Source organism: Phyllobates terribilis, unplaced genomic scaffold (assembly GCF_046119375.1).
Source record: "Phyllobates terribilis strain yellow unplaced genomic scaffold, ASM4611937v1 Scaffold_5__5_contigs__length_657084704, whole genome shotgun sequence".
NCBI classification, from domain to species: domain Eukaryota; kingdom Metazoa; phylum Chordata; class Amphibia; order Anura; family Dendrobatidae; genus Phyllobates; species Phyllobates terribilis.
The window spans coordinates 120,196,126-120,218,969 of record NW_027362765.1 but is presented as its reverse complement, the minus strand read 5'-3'; the positions used below and the strand labels follow the sequence as shown (position 1 = coordinate 120,218,969).

Genomic DNA, 22,844 nt, shown 5'->3' with positions numbered 1-22,844 from the left:
CCTGTACTGATCCTGAGTTACATCCTGTATTATATTCCAGAGCTGCACTCACTATTCTGCTGGTGGAGTCACTGTGTACATACATTACATTACTTATCCTGTACTGATCCTGAGTTACATCCTGTATTATACCCCAGAGCTGCACTCACTATTCTGCTGGTGGAGTCACTGTGTACATACATTACATTACTTATCCTGTACTGATCCTGAGTTACATCCTGTATTATACTCCAGAGCTGCACTCACTATTCTGCTGGTGGAGTCACTGTGTACATACATTACATTACTTATCCTGTACTGATCCTGAGTTACATCCCGTATTATACTCCAGAGCTGCACTCACTATTCTGCTGGTGGAGTCACTGTGTACATACATTACATTACTTATCCTGTACTGATCCTGAGTTACATCCTGTATTGTACTCCACAGCTGCACTCACTATTCTGCTGGTGCAGTCACTGTGTACATACATACATTACATTACTTATCCTGTACTGATCCTGAGTTACATCCTGTATTATACTCCAGAGCTGCACTCACTATTGTGCTGGTGGAGTCACTGTATACATACATTACATTACTTATCCTGTACTGATCCTGAGTTACATCCTGTATTATACCCCAGAGCTGCACTCACTATTCTGCTGGTGGAGTCACTGTGTACATACATTACATTACTTATCCTGTACTGATCCTGAGTTACATTCCGTATTATACTGCAGAGCTGCACTCACTATTCTGCTGGTGGAGTCACTGTGTACATACATTACATTACTTATCCTGTACTGATCCTGAGTTACATCCTGTATTATACTCCAGAGCTGCTCTCACTATTCTGCTGGTGCAGTCACTGTGTACATACATTACATTACTTATCCTGTACTGATCCTGAGTTACATCCTGTATTATACTCCAGAGCTGCACTCACTATTCTGCTGGTGGAGTCACTGTGTACATATATTACATTACTTATCCTGTACTGATCCTGAGTTACATCCCATATTATACTCCAGAGCTGCACTCACTATTCTGCTGGTGGAGTCACTGTGTACATACATTACTTATCCTGTACTGATCCTGAGCTACATCCTGTATTATACTCCAGAGCTGCACTCACTATTCTGCTGGTGGAGTCACTGTACATATATTACATTACTTATCCTGTACTGATCCTGAGTTACATCCCATATTATACTCCAGAGCTGCACTCACTATTCTGCTGGTGGAGTCACTGTGTACATACATTACATTACTTATCCTGTACTGATCCTGAGTTACATCCTGTATTATACTCCAGAGCTGCTCTCACTATTCTGCTGGTGGAGTCACTGTGTACATACATTACATTACTTATCCTGTACTGATCCTGAGTTACATCCTGTATTATACTCCAGAGCTGCACTCACTATTCTGCTGGTGGAGTCACTGTGTACATATATTACATTACTTATCCTGTACTGATCCTGAGTTACATCCCATATTATACTCCAGAGCTGCACTCACTATTCTGCTGGTGGAGTCACTGTGTACATACATTACATTACTTATCCTGTACTGATCCTGAGTTACATCCTGTATTATACTCCAGAGCTGCACTCACTGTTCTGCTGGTGCAGTCACTGTGTACATACATTACATTACTTATCCTGTACTGATCCTGAGTTATATCCTGTATTATACTCCAGAGCTGCACTCACTATTCTGCTGGTGTAGTCGCTGTGTACATACATTACATTACTTATCCTGTACTGATCCTGAGTTACATCCTGTATTATACTCCAGAGCTGCACTCACTATTCTGCTGGTGGAGTCACTGTGTACATACATTACATTACTTATCCTGTACTGATCCTGAGCTACATCCTGTATAAGGCTATGTGCCCACGATGCAGAAATGATGCAGAAAATTTCTGCAGCGTTTCTGCATCTCCCTTGCCAGAAAAAAACGCATGCAGACTGTGCATGCGTTTTTCCTGCAGAATACACGCGTATTCACATGCGTTTATGCATGCGGACTGACAAGCACTTTCCAGGCGATAGCATCACTTGGAAAGTGCTTGACAACTAGGTCACACTGTATAAATCCATGCTAACAGCATGGATTTATATAGTGTGACCGTAAAAAATAAAGCTATACTTGCCCCCGATCCCCCGCCGCGTGTGCTTTCTCGCTCGTCCTGGCTCCTTCCGGGTTGCCGGCATATCGCGAGACAGCCCGCGACGTCATCTCAGGTCCTGGAAGATAAGCGCTGCCGGCCGGCCCGCGAAAAGGTAAATATAAACTTTATTTTTTATTTTATTCTTTTTTTCACAGGTACAATGGTACCCAGGTCTGGATGAGAGTCTTCTCTCCTCCAGAACTGGGTAACATCCGCACATTGAACCGCATATAATCCGCGTGTACAAATGTACAGACACGGATTCTATGCGTCTCAATGCAAACCAATGGCGGCAATTCCACAGCGCTTCCGCAAAATTAATGAACATGCTGCGGATTTTTGAGCGCTGCAGAAACGCTGCGGAATAATCCGCAGCATGTGCATTGACATTGCGGAATGCCATTGGGGACCATGGGGTGCGGATTACCAAGCGTTTTTGATGCGTTTCCGCTGCAGAAATTCCGCAGCAGAAACGCATGAAAAACGCATCGTGGGCACGCAGCCTTATACTGCACAAATCTGGGGTCCTGGAAGAGTTTCCGCTGAACAGGTAGGTTAACTTGTAAGATAAGAATTGCTTTTTCGATGGCCCCAAGAAATGGCCAAAAGCGTGATCAGTTTTGGACTGGGGTGTCTGAGGCCCACAGGAGGAATTGACCCTAGGGGCCCACCCTACAGCTATATGCAAATACCTGTTAGCCGTTATCCCTGTTATAGTGGAGCATCGACTGTAAATCAATATTAACAGCATATAGCGTCTAAATAATTCCCCATCATTGCTCTCCCCCACCTTCTCAATCATTGTCATATCTCCCCCCACCTCCTCCATCATCTTCCCATGCTATACTCTATCATCATTGCTCTCCCTCATTCTCAGTCTATTAGTTAAAAACAAAAAAAAACACTTACCGCTCTGCTTGTGCCCCAGCAGCATCCTCATTGCCGGCAACTTTTTCCCTGACACAGGCGCACGCTGCATGATGATGTCATCAAGCCGCGTGAGCCTGTGTCAGGGAGAAAGCGCCAGCCAGGGAGCACAGGATGGATCCCTTAACTCCACTGCCATTTTCCTCCTGCGAACAGCGGAGCTGGAGGGATCGCTCCCTGCCCGCTGTACACGATGAGAGCAATCTGGCCATGGGCCCCCCGAAGCCTGGGGGTCCGAGAAGCAGGCCAGATTGCCCTCCTTATCAGCCGCACTGCAAGGGCCCCCCTGCAGGTGCACCGGTGGCCATGTTAACCAGCGGACCCTCGTGCGTCCTGCTCGGGGGCCCGGGCTCAATGGAGAATTCTCCGGTGTCCCGGTGCCCAAGTCCGACCCTGTGCGTGATGCATATATAAGAAAATAAAAAGTATTTTAGAAATTAACGAGTGAATTTTATGCAAAAAATAGAAACAGAACCCAGTTATATCAATTATTGTACTGTAGAAAACACTTGTTAAGAGTAAAAGGCAATTAATGTTAGTATTAAGTGTGAGAAAAACGCCACTCGTCTGCTACCTGAACCGGGGGATAATGAGCTCCTAATGGAGAAAAAGTAATTGATAAAAAATAACATCTCAGCCTTAGGCTTAAGGGGTTCGTCCGGTCACAGAATATTGATAACCCACCCACAGGATATGTCATCAATATGAGGTCAGTGGGGGATCTGCTACCAGCTACTCCCACCGATCAGCGGTTATTACTCCAAGATGACCTGCAGTACTCAGCCCCGGCCACTACACACTGTAAGGCGCTGTGCCTTGTAGATCCGTTTAAAGTATTTACATCTGAAGCCAGAGCAAATGAAGGCCGGTTGCGTGACTTATCACATGACCCAATGACGTCACCGCAGGTCCTTCACAACACCGCGACCCATACAGCAGACCAGACGGAGGGGAGAAAACACCGGGAGGACATCGGAAGGTAAGTATAATCTTTATTTTTTACCATTCTTATTCTTTTTTTTTTAACTATTACTTGGTCACACTATATAAATCCATGCCGGTTGCATAGATTTATATAGTGACCAAGTGGTCAAGCACTTTCCAAGTGATGCTAAAGTCGCTTGGAAAAGTGCTTAATAACCGGCATGCAGAAATGCATGTGAAGAACGCTTGACAAACGCTTCTACCTGGTGGGAAAAACGCATGTACAATCCGCATGCGTTTTTCCTGCCAGGGAGAAGCGGAAAAAATCAGCATGATTTCTGCATCGTGTCGGCTTTACATCAGCACTAGTGTTGAGCGAGTATGTTCTGTTAACCCTTTCGCCGAGTATGCTCAGGGCCAAGCACCGAGTAGTTACAGCTGCTCGGTGTTCTGTTTGAATCATTCCCATGTGCATGATTTGTGATGACAGCTTTAGTACATGTAAGGAATGTCTATTTCTTACACATTCCTCACATGTATTAGAGTTGTCAGTCGCAAATCATGCACACGGGAGTGATGAAAACAGAACACAAAGCAGCTGTAACTACTCGGTGCTCGGCCCTGAGCATACTCGCCGAAAGGGTTAACAGAACATACTCGCTCATCACTAATCAGCACCATTTGTAAAGTGTTGTTTTATTTTATTAGCATTTTAGAAGGTTTAAAAATGTAGTAGTAATTTTTCATTTTTTCAAGAAAATTTACAAAACTTATTTTTATAGGGATCGGTTCAGTTTTGAAGTGATTTTGGGTGTCCTATATGTTGGAAACCACCCAAAAGTCTTACCAGAAAAAAAATTGATGTGGGGTCCTCCTATAAAATCTAGCCAGCAAAGGCTAAACTAGACAGCTGCAGGCTGATATTAATAGCCATGGAAGAGGCCATGAATACTAGCCCCCTCAGCAGTCCCAGAAGTGGCACATCCATAGGATGTGCCAAATCTGGCGCTTAGCCTCGCTCTTCCCACTGCCCTGTAGCGGTGGCAGGGGAAAATGGGGTTGGGGTTCACGTCAGCCTTGTATTTGTGACTGACGTGAAGCCCAGGTTAGTAATGGAGGCTGTCTATAAGACACCCCCATTACTAACCATGTGGTTAAATGGTTGCCGCTTTTTTAATAAAAGACATGGCCAGAATAAAGTATTTTACGGAAATAAAAAACACACAGTTTTACAAATTTTTTTATTACACGCCTCCGCAAAGCCTTCGATCTCCTGAAAAAAAACCAAACAACAATATCCCTCCCCTGTCCGCCGTCAACGATCACGGCTGTTCCACGAAGATCCGGATCATTTCTACAGCTGTGACATCAGCCATCACTGATGTCACAGCTGTAGAATACAGCACTGTATACTGACAAGGGTGTAAAATCACCCCATCAGTATACAATGCTGCAGGGGGAGTCACTGGGGTTCATCAGGTGATCGCTGCCGTCACCGAGCAGCTGATGGCCGCGCGACCATCAGCTGATCACTGACATCACCGATCAGCTGATGGGCGCGCGACCATCAGCTGATCGCTGACATCACCAGCGGAATAGCCGCCGCAGAAACGCATTAAAACCGCTTTGTGTGCACTCAGCCTAAGGCCGTTATTTGGCCATGAACTGCCAAGGCAAACATCTGGACCACACAATCAAGATCTCAGGGTGCCGATGAGGTTAAAGAGGGAGCCCTCACAATCTGTTAACTATTTAGATTCTGTAGTCACTATTGACAGCAGAATCTAAGGAGTTTAACGTCCATGGTTTGTGCCAGTTACAGAATTGTCACCTGTCAGGGACCGCTAGACTCTAATATCGCAGGTCAGTAAAAAGACGTCTATTGGTCACTAAGGGGGGGAAATAGTTCTCTGGATGAAGGTAAATCAGTTATGCATTTTGTGGACTTGTATGTAACTTTCTTGGACACTATGGACTGTTATTCATCATTTTCGTGTTTTTTTAAATCCCTTTTCCTATTGCGTTATATTTGTTGACAGTTTTTGCACCAAATTCTTCAAATTGACAAATACAGGTCATAAATTTTGCACAAAGATAAAAAATGGTCCTTTTTTTTTTCTTCAACCATTTTTTGTGACTTTTTGAAAAGTTGCATGTTTTTTCAAAATTATGCATATGTAAATACTTTTATGCCCAAAAATGACAAAAGTATTCTCAGAGTGATTTATTTTTTCTGGTTTAGCCAGTAAAGGTATTTGCAGTTTTCAGAATACAGGTGTTCCTTCTTCAGGCAGGTCGACAAATGAATTAATAAGACAAGAGAACAACATTTGAGAGATAATACAACAGGATATTCATAAGGTTGAAGGGTGACGCCTCAAAGATGGGTGCATCATACACATGTCCTTACCTAAAAAAAATAAATTAAAAAAAACAACAACAAAAAAAACACACTCAGCTGATAGATTTTTTCCAGTCTGATCAAATTGAGAGATACCTGGCAGCCGATACTCCTCCTGAAATGGAAGAGTGATTGTGCCTAGTATTTGGGACATGATGGTTTTAAGGCAAATAAGTGACACAACTTGCATTCCTTGTCAATCATCAATTGCTGCCCCATCCTCTTCATAAAGAAGTTCTGCAAAAGCTTGGGTTTGCAGCCTATACTATCTGAGAATATACTTCTGGAAGGAGGCTTCATGTCAATACAAAAATGTACTAACATGAAGCATTCTGGTTTAAAATGAGGTTCTGTAGAAGTTGTGGTGCACATTATAAGACAGAATGTATGTTATTGCCTGTGGCTGTCAGAACATGGTCAGAGTTGGAGACCCTCTTCGTCATCCTACAAGCCAGAGACTTGTCTGCAGGATAGTTGTGACTTCCGTTAATAAATAGTAGGGGGCGCATCATCCCATGTACACGATGGACCATCACTAATACAATGAAAGCCTTTCACCAGGCGACTCTTCTGCTGTCAGCAAATTACTATGCTGACTCCGCACAATCCTTAGTGTGAGAACAGTCCCAGCGTATTAAAGGTCTGTATCAGGACACACAGGGTCTCAGTGCAGGGGCTAGAAAGAAGGGGATTCAATGTCCAAAGCCACAAGATACAGGGAAGGTGTGGTACATGCAGCTCACGGGCACATACTGTCCTCTCTATCGCAGGTGTCTTCGCTGCAGCTTGGGAAAGTTACAGAATGCGCTTGCTGAAGCAGACAGGTCTCATTTAGGAGCAGCCGTCCTGAAGTAATTGGGCTTATGATGTTGTCAGAACCGATCAGACAAACCCCAGTCACAAATCATGCAAGCAGCACTATACAGAATAGAAAGGTGGTTCACCAAGTTAGAGCTGCCGCCCCCCCCAAAAAAAAACTGCTTGCATTCCTGACACTTTATAATTCCAGCAATTCACATGTAATCTGCACCATTACCTGATGTTAAAGAGCAGATATCAACATTCTCCATAGGAGGCAGAATGTAGAAGTTCTATTCTTGTACATAGGGGGCAGCATTATAGCAGTTCTATTCTTGTACATAGGGGGCAGTATTATAGTAGTTCTATTCTTGTACATGGGGTGAGGGGGCAGTATTATAGTTGTTCTATTCTTGTACATGGGGGCAGTATTATAGTAGTTCTATTCTTGTACATGGGGTGAGGGGGCAGTATTATAGTTGTTCTATTCTTGTACATGGGGTGAGGGGGCAGTATTATAGTTGTTCTATTCTTGTACATGGGGTGAGGGGGCAGTATTATAGTTGTTCTATTCTTGTACATGGGGTGAGGGGGCAGTATTATAGTAGTTCTATTCTTGTACATGGGGGGCAGTATTATAGTAGTTCTATTCTTGTACATGGGGGGCAGTATTATAGTAGTTCTATTCTTGTACATGGGGGGCAGTATTATAGTAGTTCTATTCTTGTACATGGGGGGCAGTATTATAGTAGTTCTATTCTTGTACATGGGGGGCAGTATTATAGTAGTTCTATTCTTGTACATGGGGGGCAGTATTATAGTAGTTCTATTCTTGTACATGGGGGGCAGTATTATAGTAGTTCTATTCTTGTACATAGGGGGCAGTATTATAGCAGTTATATTCTTGTGTATAGAGGGCAGTATTATAGCAGTTCTATTCTTGTACATAGGAATCAGTATTATAGTAGTTATATTCTTGTACATAGGAGCAGTATTATAGTAGTTATATTCTTGTACATGGGGTGAGGGGGCAGTATTATAGTAGTTCTATTCTTGTACAGGGGGTGTTACCAGTGTGAGACATGTAATGGCTGACAGTCTGCTCTTCTGATCTAGCCAGCTGCTTAGTTCTGTTAACCCTTTTAAGAAAAAAAGCTCCTGGAATGTAGTCATTGACCTTCCTGCACGCTGTCTACCATTGTTCTCCTATCACTGATTGCAAAGAGTAGGGAAAAAGCAGTCATAGGCAGAAAGCTGCCAATCAGTGGTGTGACCGTGGTTTTATGGAACGAACCACTTAGAGAACTAGCGCAGCAGATAGTTATAGTCTTATGACAGCTGAATGATATTTTACCAACTGCTACTAGAGGGATCTCACTTCATACCAGAATGCAGTAGGCTCCCTTTAGTGGTAGCTGCAGACAGAATTTTATCATTTAACGGTGGCCGTTCATTGTAAGGTTTTATACACAAGATTTTTGCGGTATAAATCATAGCAAGACATGCATCGGCGTATGAAAACTATGTATCTCCAATTGTATACATACCCTATAAATGATTCGTCTAGGAAAAGCATACAGCAACAAGCAGCTGCAGCATATGGACCTGCGCAGACACTAAGTAAAGTCTGTGTACACCGCTTTACCATGCATTTAATACCCAAAGTACACAGATATTACCTACCTGCACAGCAGGTTCTGACATAGAAAACAAGCCATACACATCACAGTTTGTACTCCCTTTATTAATCTTCACAAAAGGAAAAAAATATATATATATTATATACACACTCATCTTACATCATCACAACTGCCATTCACACATTAGGGAGAGTTACAGTGTAAAAGTAACATAAATAATACATTGTAAACTCACAACCAACGCAAAAACATTAAAAATAACAGGTCCTGTCACCAGCGTATGTGCAAAACAAGGGTGAGGACAAAAGGTCCGCAGAGCAGGGGGTGCACTGGTGGGATCACCTCTTTATAAGAGCTGGAGAGGGGGTGCTTTGTATTACAGCCCAAGGCTGCAGCAAGGAAGGATCACATCCATCTCATAAAAGATATACCCTACAAAAAGTGGACCGGTCACCAGTCTGGGTAAGTTAAACTGCCCATATCATGGAATAGTGGCTGCAAAATTGGATAAAATGAAGAAACTTAAGGAGATGTTAAGCCCAAAGGGGCGTTATCAGAGAGTCGTCTCTAGGGGCATCTACTTCTTCCCCTGCATGAAAGTGGACCAATCAAGAGGAGGCAGCAACATACAGTGGGTGGGGGATGAAATGAACCCCACAATAGCTTACAAGAGGTTTCCCAGAGGGAGGGAGAAATGAAAGGACAGACAGTCTGTAATCACATACAGCTGTGCAGTCAGGAGAGAAAAGTGCTGGGAGTAGAGCTGTAAAGGATTACTAACACTTCAGCTTTCATCTAACAGCAGTCAGTGAGGGGCAGCACAGCTGAGCTTTGTCTTATTACAAACTCTTCTAGCAGATTTCCTCAGTGCGGTCAGCTCTGCTGTATCCCCTTCTACCACTAACAAATGTGAGCTGAAGCAGTATTAGTAATCACTCATATCTACCCCCACCCCCCCCCCCCAAACTTGTAATTGCTCTTTTGTGAGGAGAGCAGAGCAGTCTGTCATTTCATGTCCCACAAAGGAGAAGGCTCACATTTTTTTTGTGGGGGGTGTGTTCTTTTCTCAGTATGGTGTTACATGCTTTTGCTTGGTCAACCTCATGCAGAGAAAAAAAGTACACACCCCTAGGAACAAGTCTCTAGCAAAGCCCCATTGGGTTTATCATATCTCCACAACAGAAAGGGGTTAATCAAGAACTATGTTTTACTCAGCTCTGCACCCACTATTCATTGATATGGCCAGCTTTACAAGCTCAAACTAGTGAAAGATCCTATTTAAAAAGGAAGGCCATCATCAGAAAATTACTTCCACTCACGTTTTCATTGTACATTATTTTTTTAAAAACTTGCAATTTTTACACTGACGTGTTTTTTTTTTTGTTTTTTTTACAGGCTCATAATTCTTGTCCTTCCAGGTACAGTTTTCCGCAGGATCCTCAGCAGAGGCATGATTACAAAGAAAGATAACAAAGTTATCTATACAGGAGACAACACAGGATCCACCAATTACAATAGGTAATGTCATGGCTGACTACATTATTCCCCATGATGATATTTTCACACGCTTATTAGATGCTTATTTCCGAAAGACAGGACCAGAGGCGGTTCATTGTGGTTAATGTACATTTGTTATTTCCTGAAACAGGAATCTGAGATTCTAAAACAGCTTCAGTGGTCAGTGTGAAGATTGCAAGATTTTTTTATTTTTTTTTTTTTTTTTTTTTTAGGGAAGGGGGGGGGGGGGGATAGAAATGGAGGTCTGGAAAGAAAAAAAAACAAAACAAACAAACAAACAAACAAACAAACAAACAAACAAACAAAAAACACATGACGAGAAACATTTAAAAACACAGAAATCGCATTTAAATTAACAATAGGTCATTTCCTGATGACAGCTTCCCTTTAACCCTGTGGGCCAGTAGGGGATGACACTGCTCACACACCATTTCTCACATTGGGGGTGGTGTCTGAAACAAATGCATAATGATGCCCTGGAGTAATCTAAAGAAGGGGGCAATGTATGGGGGTCACTAAACATGAATTAGAAGTTGCCCCTGCTGTGCTGCCAGCAGCATCACTAAGGGTCCCAGGCAGATGTCCCACCTGACAAAGACTATGTGATCGGATTAAGGCAAGGGCTACGCTCATCACTACCCACCATAACACCCATGGCATGGCATTTTTTGGATTGTTGCAATGCACTTCCAATATGGCTGCTCCATGAGTGGACGGCCATCTGCAGCTCCTACCTTAGGATAACGGCACTTTCTTTGTCTTTAGACATTGGGTTTCTTTTTACGATCTATACTTTGAAGGACAGAACCTCTTTATGCTCACCTAAACACATCAAATCCAATTGGGTCATCAGTTTTGATACCAAATCTCTCAGCCCACAGCCCCCCCTCCTCCCATGACCCTTATCCTTCCCCCCACAAATAAGATCAGGGCAAAATTCATCACATAGGAACATCCAGCATAGGGAAATATAGCAATGCAAAGGATTACCAAGATCCTGGTAACTGTCCTTGCGGGAGAGATATAGGCTGATGAGTAGTTAAAGTATCTACCCTCAAAAAAAACCAAAACCTTCCCCTACTGCATGACACATGGGGTCAGGGCCCTATTCAGGGACACAACCAGTTTTTACCCAGAGTGTTTCTTTAATCGCTTCATCAGAATCAGGTCTTTAGACCATCCAGGAGCTTAGTCAGTGCATTATGATAGTGCCTGCACTAGTCACACACCTGCTACAAGGTGTTAAAAGGTTTTTCCCCAAGACTAGAAAAACAAGGCAACTTTTTATTGCTTTTAAAACATACCAGTTCATGGGTTGAATGTATTCGGTATGGCAGCTGGACTCCATGAAGTGAGTGGAGCAGAGCCAAAATACTACACCCATACAACCTGACACAGTTTTGGAAGAAAGCAGCCATATTTTTATAGTTCAGGAAAACCCTTAAATAAATTTAACATCACTCAAAGAAATGATAGCGGTTATGAATATGCAGCTCTTGTTGGAGTCTGCAGAGGATTTGGCTTCCACCAGTGCACTGCCCCCAATGATCGGCAGAACTTTTACCTGAGCAATAGAAATAGGAGAATGGGTAAGAGGGGAAAAAAAAATAAAAATTTAGGGCCCAGAGACCCAACACTACAAAAAGTGTAACCCACAGGGGGAGGTGCTGTGTGGTCTAGTGAAACATATGGCACAAAATGCAGACCTGGGACAGACAGTGACCCTATAAAAAGAAGTGCCAATTGTAGGAGAGGTCTATGGAAAAGTCTCTCGCAGCAAGCAGTAAAGAGAAAGCCTTGTGCTAGGGAAGGAAATCTGGGTCAGATGAGATCCACTCTCTCCTTCCCTACTGTAGTGATAGATCTCAACCTGGTTCACAGATGCAATGTAATCTCCCCCCTCCCCTCACATGAGACCCTTATACAACCCATATAGTAATCGGTGCATAGATTCAATGAGCGCTCCAGATAAGAGTTTAACCCCCTTACCTCCCAACTATAACTTCTAGGTGGTGAGCAGTCTGCAGTACAGCCCATCCAGCAGGGAAGAAACAAGGAGAGGGCAGGGGTTGTGTCATGGGCTTAGTGACTAGCAGGTAGTTGGGTGTCAGAAGCAAAATAAAATAAGGCACGGTGTTGCAAACAAGTGACAGCAAAGAGTGCAAGCTTCTCCAAATACCTCCTCAAGACTACAGATTAAGTCTCCCAGAGTGTGTAGGTCAGGGTTCTCCCCATCTAGTAATAGGCACTTCGGCAGAAGACGGGAAAAGAGAAGAGGGAGAAGGAAAAAGAAAGGAAACAACTACCCATCATAGCATGCAGAAGTCAAGAAGGTGCAGGATGTGGGGGAAGCAGGCACGGGGAAGATGGGGCTCGGTTTACCCACTAAAGATTCCCTGAGACAATAAGTGCAGGAATAAGCAGTGCTGGGTGTAAGACGTGGTGGCCCCTTTCCATCATCCACCCACAAGTGATATGTTTAAAGGGGAAGAGGGGGTGGGTTATTAGGAGGAAGTAGAGTGATCTGGGACTAAGGACACTGATGGGCTTGCCGACCCCAATTTAAGAAAGCTCTGGACTCAAGATTTACAACTGGAGACAGAAAGTCTTAAATTAGGTCTGCATGAGCAGCTACAGAACAACTCACCCGATGTAAAGGAGGCGGGGGTGCATGCACACAAGGAGCTGGCTCTTTAAATAAGCCAAAAGCTCCCTGTAACTCCAAAATGACCAACAAATAAAATGGGTTGTTACAAGCCACAGTGGCCGATGCCCACTAAGGGGGAAGGCTGCTATTCATTGCATAGATCGTTAACCAGAAGCTAACGAACAAGCCCTGCTGGTGCGTTCTCCCAACACTAGTGTTCATCATTGGTTTTAATGCAGTCGTCTGGAAGAGATGATGATGGGGAGGGGGAAGGGGAGAATAATGTAGAAGCCGCCCTGTAGTCGGTAACACAATGTAACTAGCACCAGTGATAGTCGAGGAGCCATCATTTTACTCTAGAACATATTACAGGTGATCCAGTCTCGAGAGAAATCCAGGTGCAAGCAAGCAGAGGGGGAGGGGCGGACATCGGAGTCTTCGGAAGACAGAACAAAATCCTTGATCCCACCTTAAACCTGGGGGAAGAGAAGAGCAAGTTATATCAGAAGTGCACAGGCTCCCACCAGACCCTCTCTCCATGCATGTTAACACAATTAGGATAAACAGATCCATTTAGCAATTCAAAGGGAGTACCCAAATCTAATTCAAGGCCATTAATGTACCCTCATTGATAAAGAATTATAACCTGACATCATTAATCCGTTACAAAAATATAAATATTTATTAATCAGTTAGCTATTCCTACACAGTAAGTACCAACCATGTGCAATGTTTTCAGTACCACACCACCCAGTACCCCTATGAGAGTTTTGCTTCATCGGGGAAGCAACACACAACGCGCGTAGGGGTACTGGGCAGTGTGGTACTGAAAATATGGCACATGGTTGGAACTTCCTGTATAGGAATAGCCAATTGCCATAGTCACAATTTTATATGACTTTATAACCTGGCAAACTTGGTGTAATCAGCTGTATACTTAGTATTTACGTAATAGTGATTATTGGTAGTTATATGTAACTAATTGTATTTTGTTATATACAATTGTGCTGTAATACTACCATCTTTGTACCACACTGCCCTTTAGATTTTAAAACGGTTTTTTAAAAGAGGCATATTTTTAATATGTGTGTTTGCTGTGATTAATAAATATATTTCTATTTTTGTAAAAGATTAACTATGTCAGGTTATAATTCTTTATCAATAATGGGGTTACATTAATGCCCTCTCTCCATTGCATGCCCACCCCCCACATTAGGATAATGGTGCATTCCCGGTTGTCCTGCCACTGTGACTTTGTAAGGACCTGCATAGTGATGTAACAGCTGATGTCAAGGAAATTAAAAGGGGTATTTGCCATCTCATTAGGTGAGCACACACAGCTAAGACAGATCAGCTAAGTGGCGGAGGTAAAATCTCAGGGACTCCCACCCATCTCCAAACAATAAAGTTGAAGTGCAGGAAACCCCATCCAGTGCCATTCATCCAGCAGGTAGCCACAAATGCACACAGGCAGAAGACATCATGAGTGGTTAGCATTGCAGCCTTGCAGCGCTGAGGTCCTGGGTTCAAATCCCACCAAGGACAAGGAGTTTGTATGTTCACCCCGTGTTTACGTGGGTTTCCTCCGGGTTCCCCGGTTTCCTCCCACATTCCAAAGACCTACAGATTGGGGCTCACAATCTAAATTCCCTATGGGGGCAGCGCTGGGGTCCTGGGTTCAAATCCCACCAAGGACAAGGAGTTTGTATGTTCACCCCGTGTTTACGTGGGTTTCCTCCGGGTTCCCCGGTTTCCTCCCACATTCCAAAGACCTACAGATTGGGGCTCACAATCTAAATTCCCTATGGGGGCAGCGCTGGGGTCCTGGGTTCAAATCCCACCAAGGACAAGGAGTTTGTATGTTCTCCCCGTGTTTGCGTGGGTTTCCTCCAGGTTCCCCGGTTTCCTCCCACATTCCAAAGACACACACAGATAGGGAATTTAGATTGTGAGCCCCAATGGGGACAGTGCCCATAATGTCTGTAGAGCGCTGTGGAATAGCGCTATATAAATGAGTAAAATAAATAAAGAGAACAGAGAGCTGAAGTAGCTCTAAAGCCCCTTCATTCTCGAGATTAGTGCGAGTCCCAGAGGTCAGGACCCTAATGAAAAAGGCATCTCATGAAGACAGGAAAACCCCTTTTTAAGCCAACACAACACTGTGCTAATATCACACCATTGCAGTGGGCATCCATGGAGGCTGGCAAGAGAAACTCCTTCAATGTGCAGGTTCCCCAATTCATTTCACTGTATAGCGGTCAAAGCTGCATTTTTGTGATACGAGTTCCAAATTGTGGTCTGCCTGCAGCCACCACTAGGAGGAGCTCACTGAATACATCTCTACAGCCACCACTGAAGACAGTACTAGACAGCTGCCAGGAGTGTAGGGTTAGGAGCCCTGTATCAGAAATGTGTAGCTCTCATGCTGTAATTCTAGTTTTATGTGATGGCTGAACATGGTGGGACAGAATAAAAATAATCCACCCCAGAATAAGTGGCTCTTCCTACTGCAGGGTTAATTTACTTGCAAGTCTGCCCCTCCTTTACACTTATCCCACAAATATCCTGTTCTATTAAGAAAAAAAAAAAAAAAAAGGTGAGGGTTCAGGAAATAATTTCAATATCATAATCTCCAATGTCTGGGGACATGGTGTTCCTATGGAGAGCCTGCTCATGTCCAAACACCATGTGGACCAAGGCTGCACTAGAGGCTTGGGAATAATATCCACACCGGATTCCCTTAAGACCATGTGAAGAGCCCCAGGCAGAGATCGTTCCTTGGGACAACCACATGGAGATGGAGGAAGAATTGGAACCATTACCCTCGATATACAGTGCGAGGGAAGGGGGAAGAAGGGTTATCCATTTGTACCCATGGCAATTGAAAGGTTTCCAAAACTGCATACGAGTTAGGGTTTATGGTGATAAAGAGACAGTCCAGAGCCACCCCTCTAAGAGGGTGTATAGCTGGGTATAACAATTGGGGATTGCCCACTTCACATACAGCCACTTCCTTTAAGGCTCTCTCCAGCATTTCAGAACCATTCGCTGACCAGCGAACGCGGCAGCACGACTCTGCCTTAATGTGTGGGTGACCCACTTCTGAGCTGACCCACGTGACATGATGGGAAAAAGGTTTCCCAGCACGTGTGGAGGGGGCACCACGGCAGAGACAGCATGGCACAAACACGTGAGGATTAGGACAGGCAGAGCTGGGGACAAAGTGGGGAGGGGGTCCGTGTGCAGGAATGTGCAGAGATGGCAGCTCTCAGGAAGCAGATGTACACCAACCAAGATCCACCCCTCATCCCCGAGGCCCTGGGCAAGTTATATAAGCTGCATTAGTAAAGCATGAATGACTGAGGATGTAGATTTCATAACAGAGCAGCCAGCAAAGCTTTGTGGACATGTGCAAGAGCTGTGTAGTGCCTTTATAAAGACTCTGGGTGGCGCAAATTCAAAAACCTTGCTGCCACAACAACTCTAAGGCTGTGCCCACGATGCAGAAATGAAGCAGAAAATTTCTGCATCTCCCTGGCAGAAAAAACGCATGCAGATTGTGCATGCGTTTTTCCCTGCCAAATACATGCGGATTTGAAGCGTTATTCACATGCATTTCCGCATGCGGATTGACAAGCGCTTTCCAGGCAATTTTAGCATCACATGGAAAGAGCTTGACAACTAGGTCACACTATATAAATCCATGCAAACAGCAAGGATTTATATAGTGTGACCGTAAGAATGTTTAAAAATAACAAAATAAACCTATACTTACCCTCTGATGGCCCGGCGTGTGTTGCTGCGCTCGCTCCCATCTGCCAGCTGATCGCGGGATACTGCACTGAAAGGCCTGCGGTCACATGACTGACGTCACCGCAGGTCCTACAGTCCTGCCCGCAAGCAAAGGGAAGGAGACCGGGGGCCGTCGGAAGGTGAATATAAACTTTATTTTTTATTTTATTTTTTTTTTAACACGTACAATGGTACCCAGGTCTGGATGAGAGTCTCCTCTCCTCCAGAACTGGGTACCATCCGCACATTGAAACGCATATAATCCGTGAGCATAAATGTACTGACACGGATTATATGCGTCTCAATGCAAGTCTATGGCGGCGATTACGCCGCGCTTCCACAAAAGTAATGGACATGCTGCAGATTTTTGAGCGCAGCATAAACGCTGCGGAAAAATCCACAGCATGTGCATAGAACTTGCGGAATCCCCTTGGGGACCATGGGGGGCGGATTACCTAGCATTTATGCTGCGGAAATTCCACAGCATATACGCTTGAAAAACGCTACGTGGGCACTTAGCCTTAGGGCAGCTATGTAAATTATAGCAATGTCTTCTGAACCTTTCCACACCAGATCCTGCTCACAACCCCATTCAATGCAAGGTGTGGACGGCCATCACATCTGTGGCACACACTAGTGGGGATGCTGGCACTTACTAGAAGGGTGCTTCAGGCAGCACATGTGACTTGGTCCATTCGGGTCTCTAGCTCGAACGCGTCTGGCCGATCTTGAGGATTAGCAGCCAACATGTCTTTAAGCAGCTGTCGAATGCCCTCAGACATTGAAGTCCTGCGTTTCTGCGGGATGTGAAGCTCCATCTTTGGGTTCTCTAGCAGTGCTTCCCCTACGGGGACAATCTCACTGCCCTGCTTTATGTAGGTCCCCAGCAGCTCCTTCTTGGTCTCTGCATCAACAAAGGTGATCCGCTCGATCATGGCCCAGATGATGATGCCTAGGGCGAATATGTCCGCTTTTGCTGTGTAATGTCCCTCCCACACCTCCGGAGCCATGTAAAAGTCTGAGCCACAAGCCGATGACAGCCAGTACTTGTTGACATTGACCGTCTTATTCTCGTTGCTTCCTTCCCCGATGCTTTCCTTCCCTTGGGAAGCAAGTCCAGCACAAACTTTGCTGAGGCCAAAATCAGCCACTTTGAGCACTGGGAAGCCGGATCGCTCTGTAATCAGGATATTGTCCGGCTTCAGGTCCCTGTGAACGATCTGGTTTTTGTGCAGAAAAGCAATGGCACTTGTCAGCTGCAGCATGAAGCTTTTATTGATCGCTGGGTCCGGGCGCCTGGATAGGACATACTGATTGAGGTCCCCACCTTCACAGAACTCCATGACGAACCATAAGTAACAAGCTTCTTCTGTGTAGCCCAAAATACGTTCCCCTGCAAGGAAAGAGAAAAAGATATATTAGTGAACATATTTTTTAACCCCAAATACAGATGCAAGGAAACTAGGAGGAGAGCAGTCACTACATAGAAAGCCTAGATAAGAAGTGGAGTTCAGCCTGATCCAGAGTGCATTATACTTCAGAGCAGCAACCACTATTCTGCTTGTTATTCTAGACAGCAATCTTGTCAGACACCACTAATGGTTTAACTTAATGCAGGAGGCCATTGGTCTTCCAGGAACAGATTACACTACAGTGCTTGGTGCAACTACATGCAAGTTACCAGAACATGATCTGTGTAAGAAGAGCTGGGAATTTTAATTTCTGAAGTTGCAGAACAGAGTGCTGCCCTGGAGTATAATACAAGATAAGAAATGACAGCAACTCCACTAGCAGAATTGTGAGGGGGAACGTCTACCACCATCCTCTCCCCATTGACTCTGCTGATGGCAGAGGTGCGTAGTAGTCTTTACATATTGGATCGGGTATATAAAATATACATATACTTCCTCCCCACCCCCTGAAGCGTTCCTGTGCACCTCCTCATGTTAGGGACTCAGGACATCGTTATTATCATTTGTACCACTCAAAGGAAATAGCTGTTCCCCGGTGACCACTATCTAATAGACGCCAATTATAGAGAAAGCTCAGCTGGTTCCAAGAGGTGTCAGAAAGAACAATGCAAAAAAAAAAAAAAAAAAAAATCAAATAAATGCACACAAGGCCGTCCAGTAGACAGCAGCCCACTATGTGACAGACGAGACGCATTCACACAGCAATGTCAGGTAACAAGCAGCCTCTGGGGATTCAGATGTTTATGCCTGAGGACGTGCACCCCCCACCACATATATTACATAAGACTGTCACCTCGAGCATGGGTCAGAGATTGGACTGAGGAGGATTAAGTGTAGTCATAGAACTTAATCTGGACATCATGTCCAAGCCGTGAGTAAACTGCAGTGCAACCATCACCAGCCCGAGACAGATGGTATAATCCATTCCTTCCTATGTTGCCTTATCCGGCCTCAGAAATGGTCACATCTGCCAAGTGAGTTGCACCAACATACTCATTTAAGCCAAATAAACCCACAACGTACCCTCCCCAATATGGATGATACTCATGCGTGCACCAGCTTTCCTTTGGCACGTGGGCAAATCCAGATGTTAAGCAGCGGGCCCAACCCTTTAAGTACAGTACAAACAACCAGTCTCCTGGCACAAATCCTACACCTGACAAATGACGGCCTCCTGTGAAGCACCTGCATGCAACTAGTCCGCACTGGCAGCCGCCCTGAAGACAAAGCACTGCCCTGCCTGCAAGTGCAAGATCAGCCCTACCACTCACAGCAACGCCAACTGGCAACAGATGGCACAAGCCCCAGGGCTAATGCTGGCAGTGGATCGCAGGTTTCCAAGAGAATGAGCATTTTCAGTCATCACAAACTGACTAGCTGTATAGACCAACTCTCAGCAGGCCAGTTTTTTTTTTTTTTTTTTTTTTTTTTTTTTTTTTTAATTGGATTGGTGTACAGGACTAGAAACATTCACTGAAGGAATAGACCACAAACCTTTTCACAGTTGAAGGTTTGCTACATGGTATCAGCCCAGAGTCCAGGCTGCTCAACTCACAACTGATAGAATGGATTAGAGTTGAGCAATAAAGATTTGCAGGAACCTGGTCCAGTGACCAACAGACCAGAGCCCAGCAAATATCCTACTACCTACAGCATTGCCAGAGCCACCTTTGATTAGTAGGCTCCTGTGATGTCTTGCCTGTGCCACAATGGAATGACGTTATTGCGGGGTCTAATAATCAGATGACATGCCGCAAGTAGTAGAGGTTCGCAGGGTTCTGATCCGACTGTCAAAGAACTACCAATGTGACCAGCAGTCCAGAGCTCTGCAAGGCTTTTAGATCAACTCTACAATGGGTATACTTGTAGCAAACCTTCGGCTGTGAGACGTAGTGGGCTAGATAGATCGATATTTTCATTCACCGGCAGCAAGCAGATCTTAAAAACTGAAAAATTGATTAGAAAGTTTCATTACAGATCAGAATAGGCCTTAAAAGGATAGTTTAATCTCACCCTTTCACGGCCAAGATGGGAATGACTGCCTACAGGTGCTGGCTATAGAGACAGCCAAGGGCAGCTCTTTGCTGAACTCCAATAGAAATGAATGGGAGTCACTCACACATTGTACCACCGTTGTGCTCAGTTGTTATCGAGACCCAGACTGATGGGACAGTCATGAAGAGATGGGACGTTAATAACCCTTAATAGGCCTACAATTTTAAAAACTTGGGTGACCCCCCTTTAAAGTAAAGGCCTTTATAGGTCAGCACCCTTCACCCCCCCCCCCCCCACAAAAAAAAAAAAAAGATTTAAGGTTGAATTAGTCCTTTCAATTCCCAACCCTGAGCCCTCACTACTAGTGTCTTGGCAAAGGTAACCCGGTTCCGGGTGCTCCACAATAGTTACTGATTATACCGATATAGGTCAGAGTTCGATACCTTAGAGCCAAGACCAACGTTCCTCTGATCCAATCATCCACCCCCACGATTGGCATAATCCATGCTCATCTATCAGCGAGCCAAATGATCGGAGACATAATACTCAACCAGTGAGAACAGATTACTATGTCCATGAAACACTGGCATAATCTTCTAGACCATAGGGGGCAGTATTATAGCAGTTATATTCTTGTACATATTATTGGGCCATTAATTCTATGGCGCTTTACATGTGAAAAAAGGGGGTATACATAGCAAACAAGTACAATAGTTTGAACAAAAACAAGTCGCCAACTGGTAAAGGAGGAGAGAGGACCCTGCCCACGAGGGCTCACAATCTAGGAGGCAGTATTATAGCTGCCAGGCTCCTGTATACAGAGGGCAGTATTATAGCTGCCATGTTCAGGTATTCTAGTAGGTACATTCTTCTACCCTCCTTTGCTCCTCCTGGGAGCCAGCACTAGGACAGTGAGTAGAGGATAGCAGTATATCAGGACGTTACATAACTTACAATCCCATAACATGTCGCCTTTACGGACGGTTATATGTGGCATTACAGGATGGATGTGTGATGAAGGAGGCTGACATCACAGATCCCCACAGCGGCCTGTACTGGATCAGGCCCATCCTGGGGATCTGGTGACCGTCTCCCCTCTTTGATGGAAGTGCTATGTGAGGTCAGCGGTGCCCATCTCCCTGGTAACTCCCAGCAGCCCCTGCCCCAGTGCTGGACTCTCCCGGCCCTCAGAGTGACACACCCCCGCAGGAGGCCTCAGTCCCCGGCCTGGATTAGTCCCCGGCTGGTACCTTTCAGGGAGGTCTCCACCAGGCGCAGGTACAGCTGGCTGCTCTTGTTGCCGTGGCTCATCTTCTGGGCCAGACCGTTCCTCTGCAGGACGCACTCCTCGAAGCGCACGATGTTCGGGTGCCGGCGGCGCAGGCTGGTCAGGGCCCAGAACTCGGACAGGGCCAGCTCCACGTTCTCCGGAGCGTCACAGCGGATCTTCTTAACGGCCACCCGGGCGCCGCTCTTCCGGGCCACGGCCTCGTACACCACCCCGTAACTGCCGCGGCCTATCTCGGACAGTAAACTGTACCGAGGCCGCCGGAGCCTGCCGCCGCCGCTCACCACCACCTCCTCTTCCTCCGAGGCCTCGGGCTTGAGTGTGCCGTTGACTGGTTGCACGTTGAGGAGGGGGGCGGGGATCCTTTCTCTCAGCGGCCGCACTCCAGGACTTCTCCGGCGCTTTCTTTTAGCGGATTCCATGACGAGCACTCAGGCCGGAAGCCCTCATCCCTCCTCCGCTGTAGCCTGCGGGGCGCACGTTAAACGATATCGCTGTGAGGAGTAACAGCCAGGGAAAGGCCTCATCTCCCTCCCCAGATCCGAGCTCCAGCCGGCTCCTGCACACACTGAACAGAGGCAGCCAGGGGAAGACCTACTGTACATGAGGACCGTACCATTACAGAAAAACTATAGGGGGTATTGGGATAAAATCTTTAACCATACCATTAAAATCTTACACACGGGAGAGTTATTCTAGATCTTATAAGTAATAATCATATCAGTCAGTTTAATTATCAACACATAGAAGAACGAATAGAAAAGATTTCGTGTTATTAAATAATCATCCACCAACTCCCCATCTTTAAAAAAAATGGTACGTTCCAAAGTTAGCCGAAAATAAACAGCGACCTCTGGGATAAACCAAAAGCTTTAGAAGGGGGTGAAGAAGAGCTACACGTGGGGTGAATGATGTGTTGTTATTATTAGGAGTGTGCGGTTACAAAACAGAAAAGAGAGGGGTGTGGATAGCGCAGCGAATATGCATAATTGGAGGGTTAGAAATCGGTTCGGAAATTTCAATGTCCCCCACCTTTTTAGTGACTTAAGCCCGTCCGGGACACGTGACCAGAGTGAGCGGCTAATAGGATTTGAGCAGGTGCTTCTTGACTGGCTGCATATTTTGGATGTAAACAAGATGGTTTTCATTCATTGACAGGAAGCAGAAGTCTTGGAAATAGTTGGAAGATGAAACCAGAGAGAGTTGTAGAACTTGGAGTATTCAATGAACATAAGGCCATGTTCACACATTCAGTAATTTACCTCAGTATTTGTAGCTAAAA

At 45.1% G+C, this 22,844-nt stretch overlaps 1 protein-coding gene across 1 annotated transcript; it reads right to left on the bottom strand.

The window, feature by feature from the left end:
* Positions 1-8,935: 8,935 nt before the first annotated feature.
* On the bottom strand, positions 8,936-22,159 carry STK35 (serine/threonine kinase 35). The gene is made up of 3 exons (XM_073682863.1): positions 21,525-22,159; positions 17,464-18,200; positions 8,936-13,491 (listed from the first exon to the last, which is right to left on the bottom strand). Exons 1-2 carry the CDS (start codon positions 21,982-21,984, stop codon positions 17,476-17,478), a joined length of 1,185 nt encoding a protein of 394 aa, XP_073538964.1. The 5' UTR covers positions 21,985-22,159; the 3' UTR covers positions 8,936-13,491; positions 17,464-17,475.
* Between the last annotated feature and the right edge of the window lie 685 nt (positions 22,160-22,844).

Coding starts and splice junctions, on each gene's coding strand:
- STK35 (XM_073682863.1), bottom strand. CDS start 21,984: ATGGAATCCGCTAAAAGAAAGCGCCGGAGAAGTCCTGGAGTGCGGCCG. Junction 18,201..21,524: donor GGTGGAGACCTCCCTGAAAG/GTACCAGCCGGG, acceptor CTTTCCTTGCAG/GGGAACGTATTTTGGGCTAC.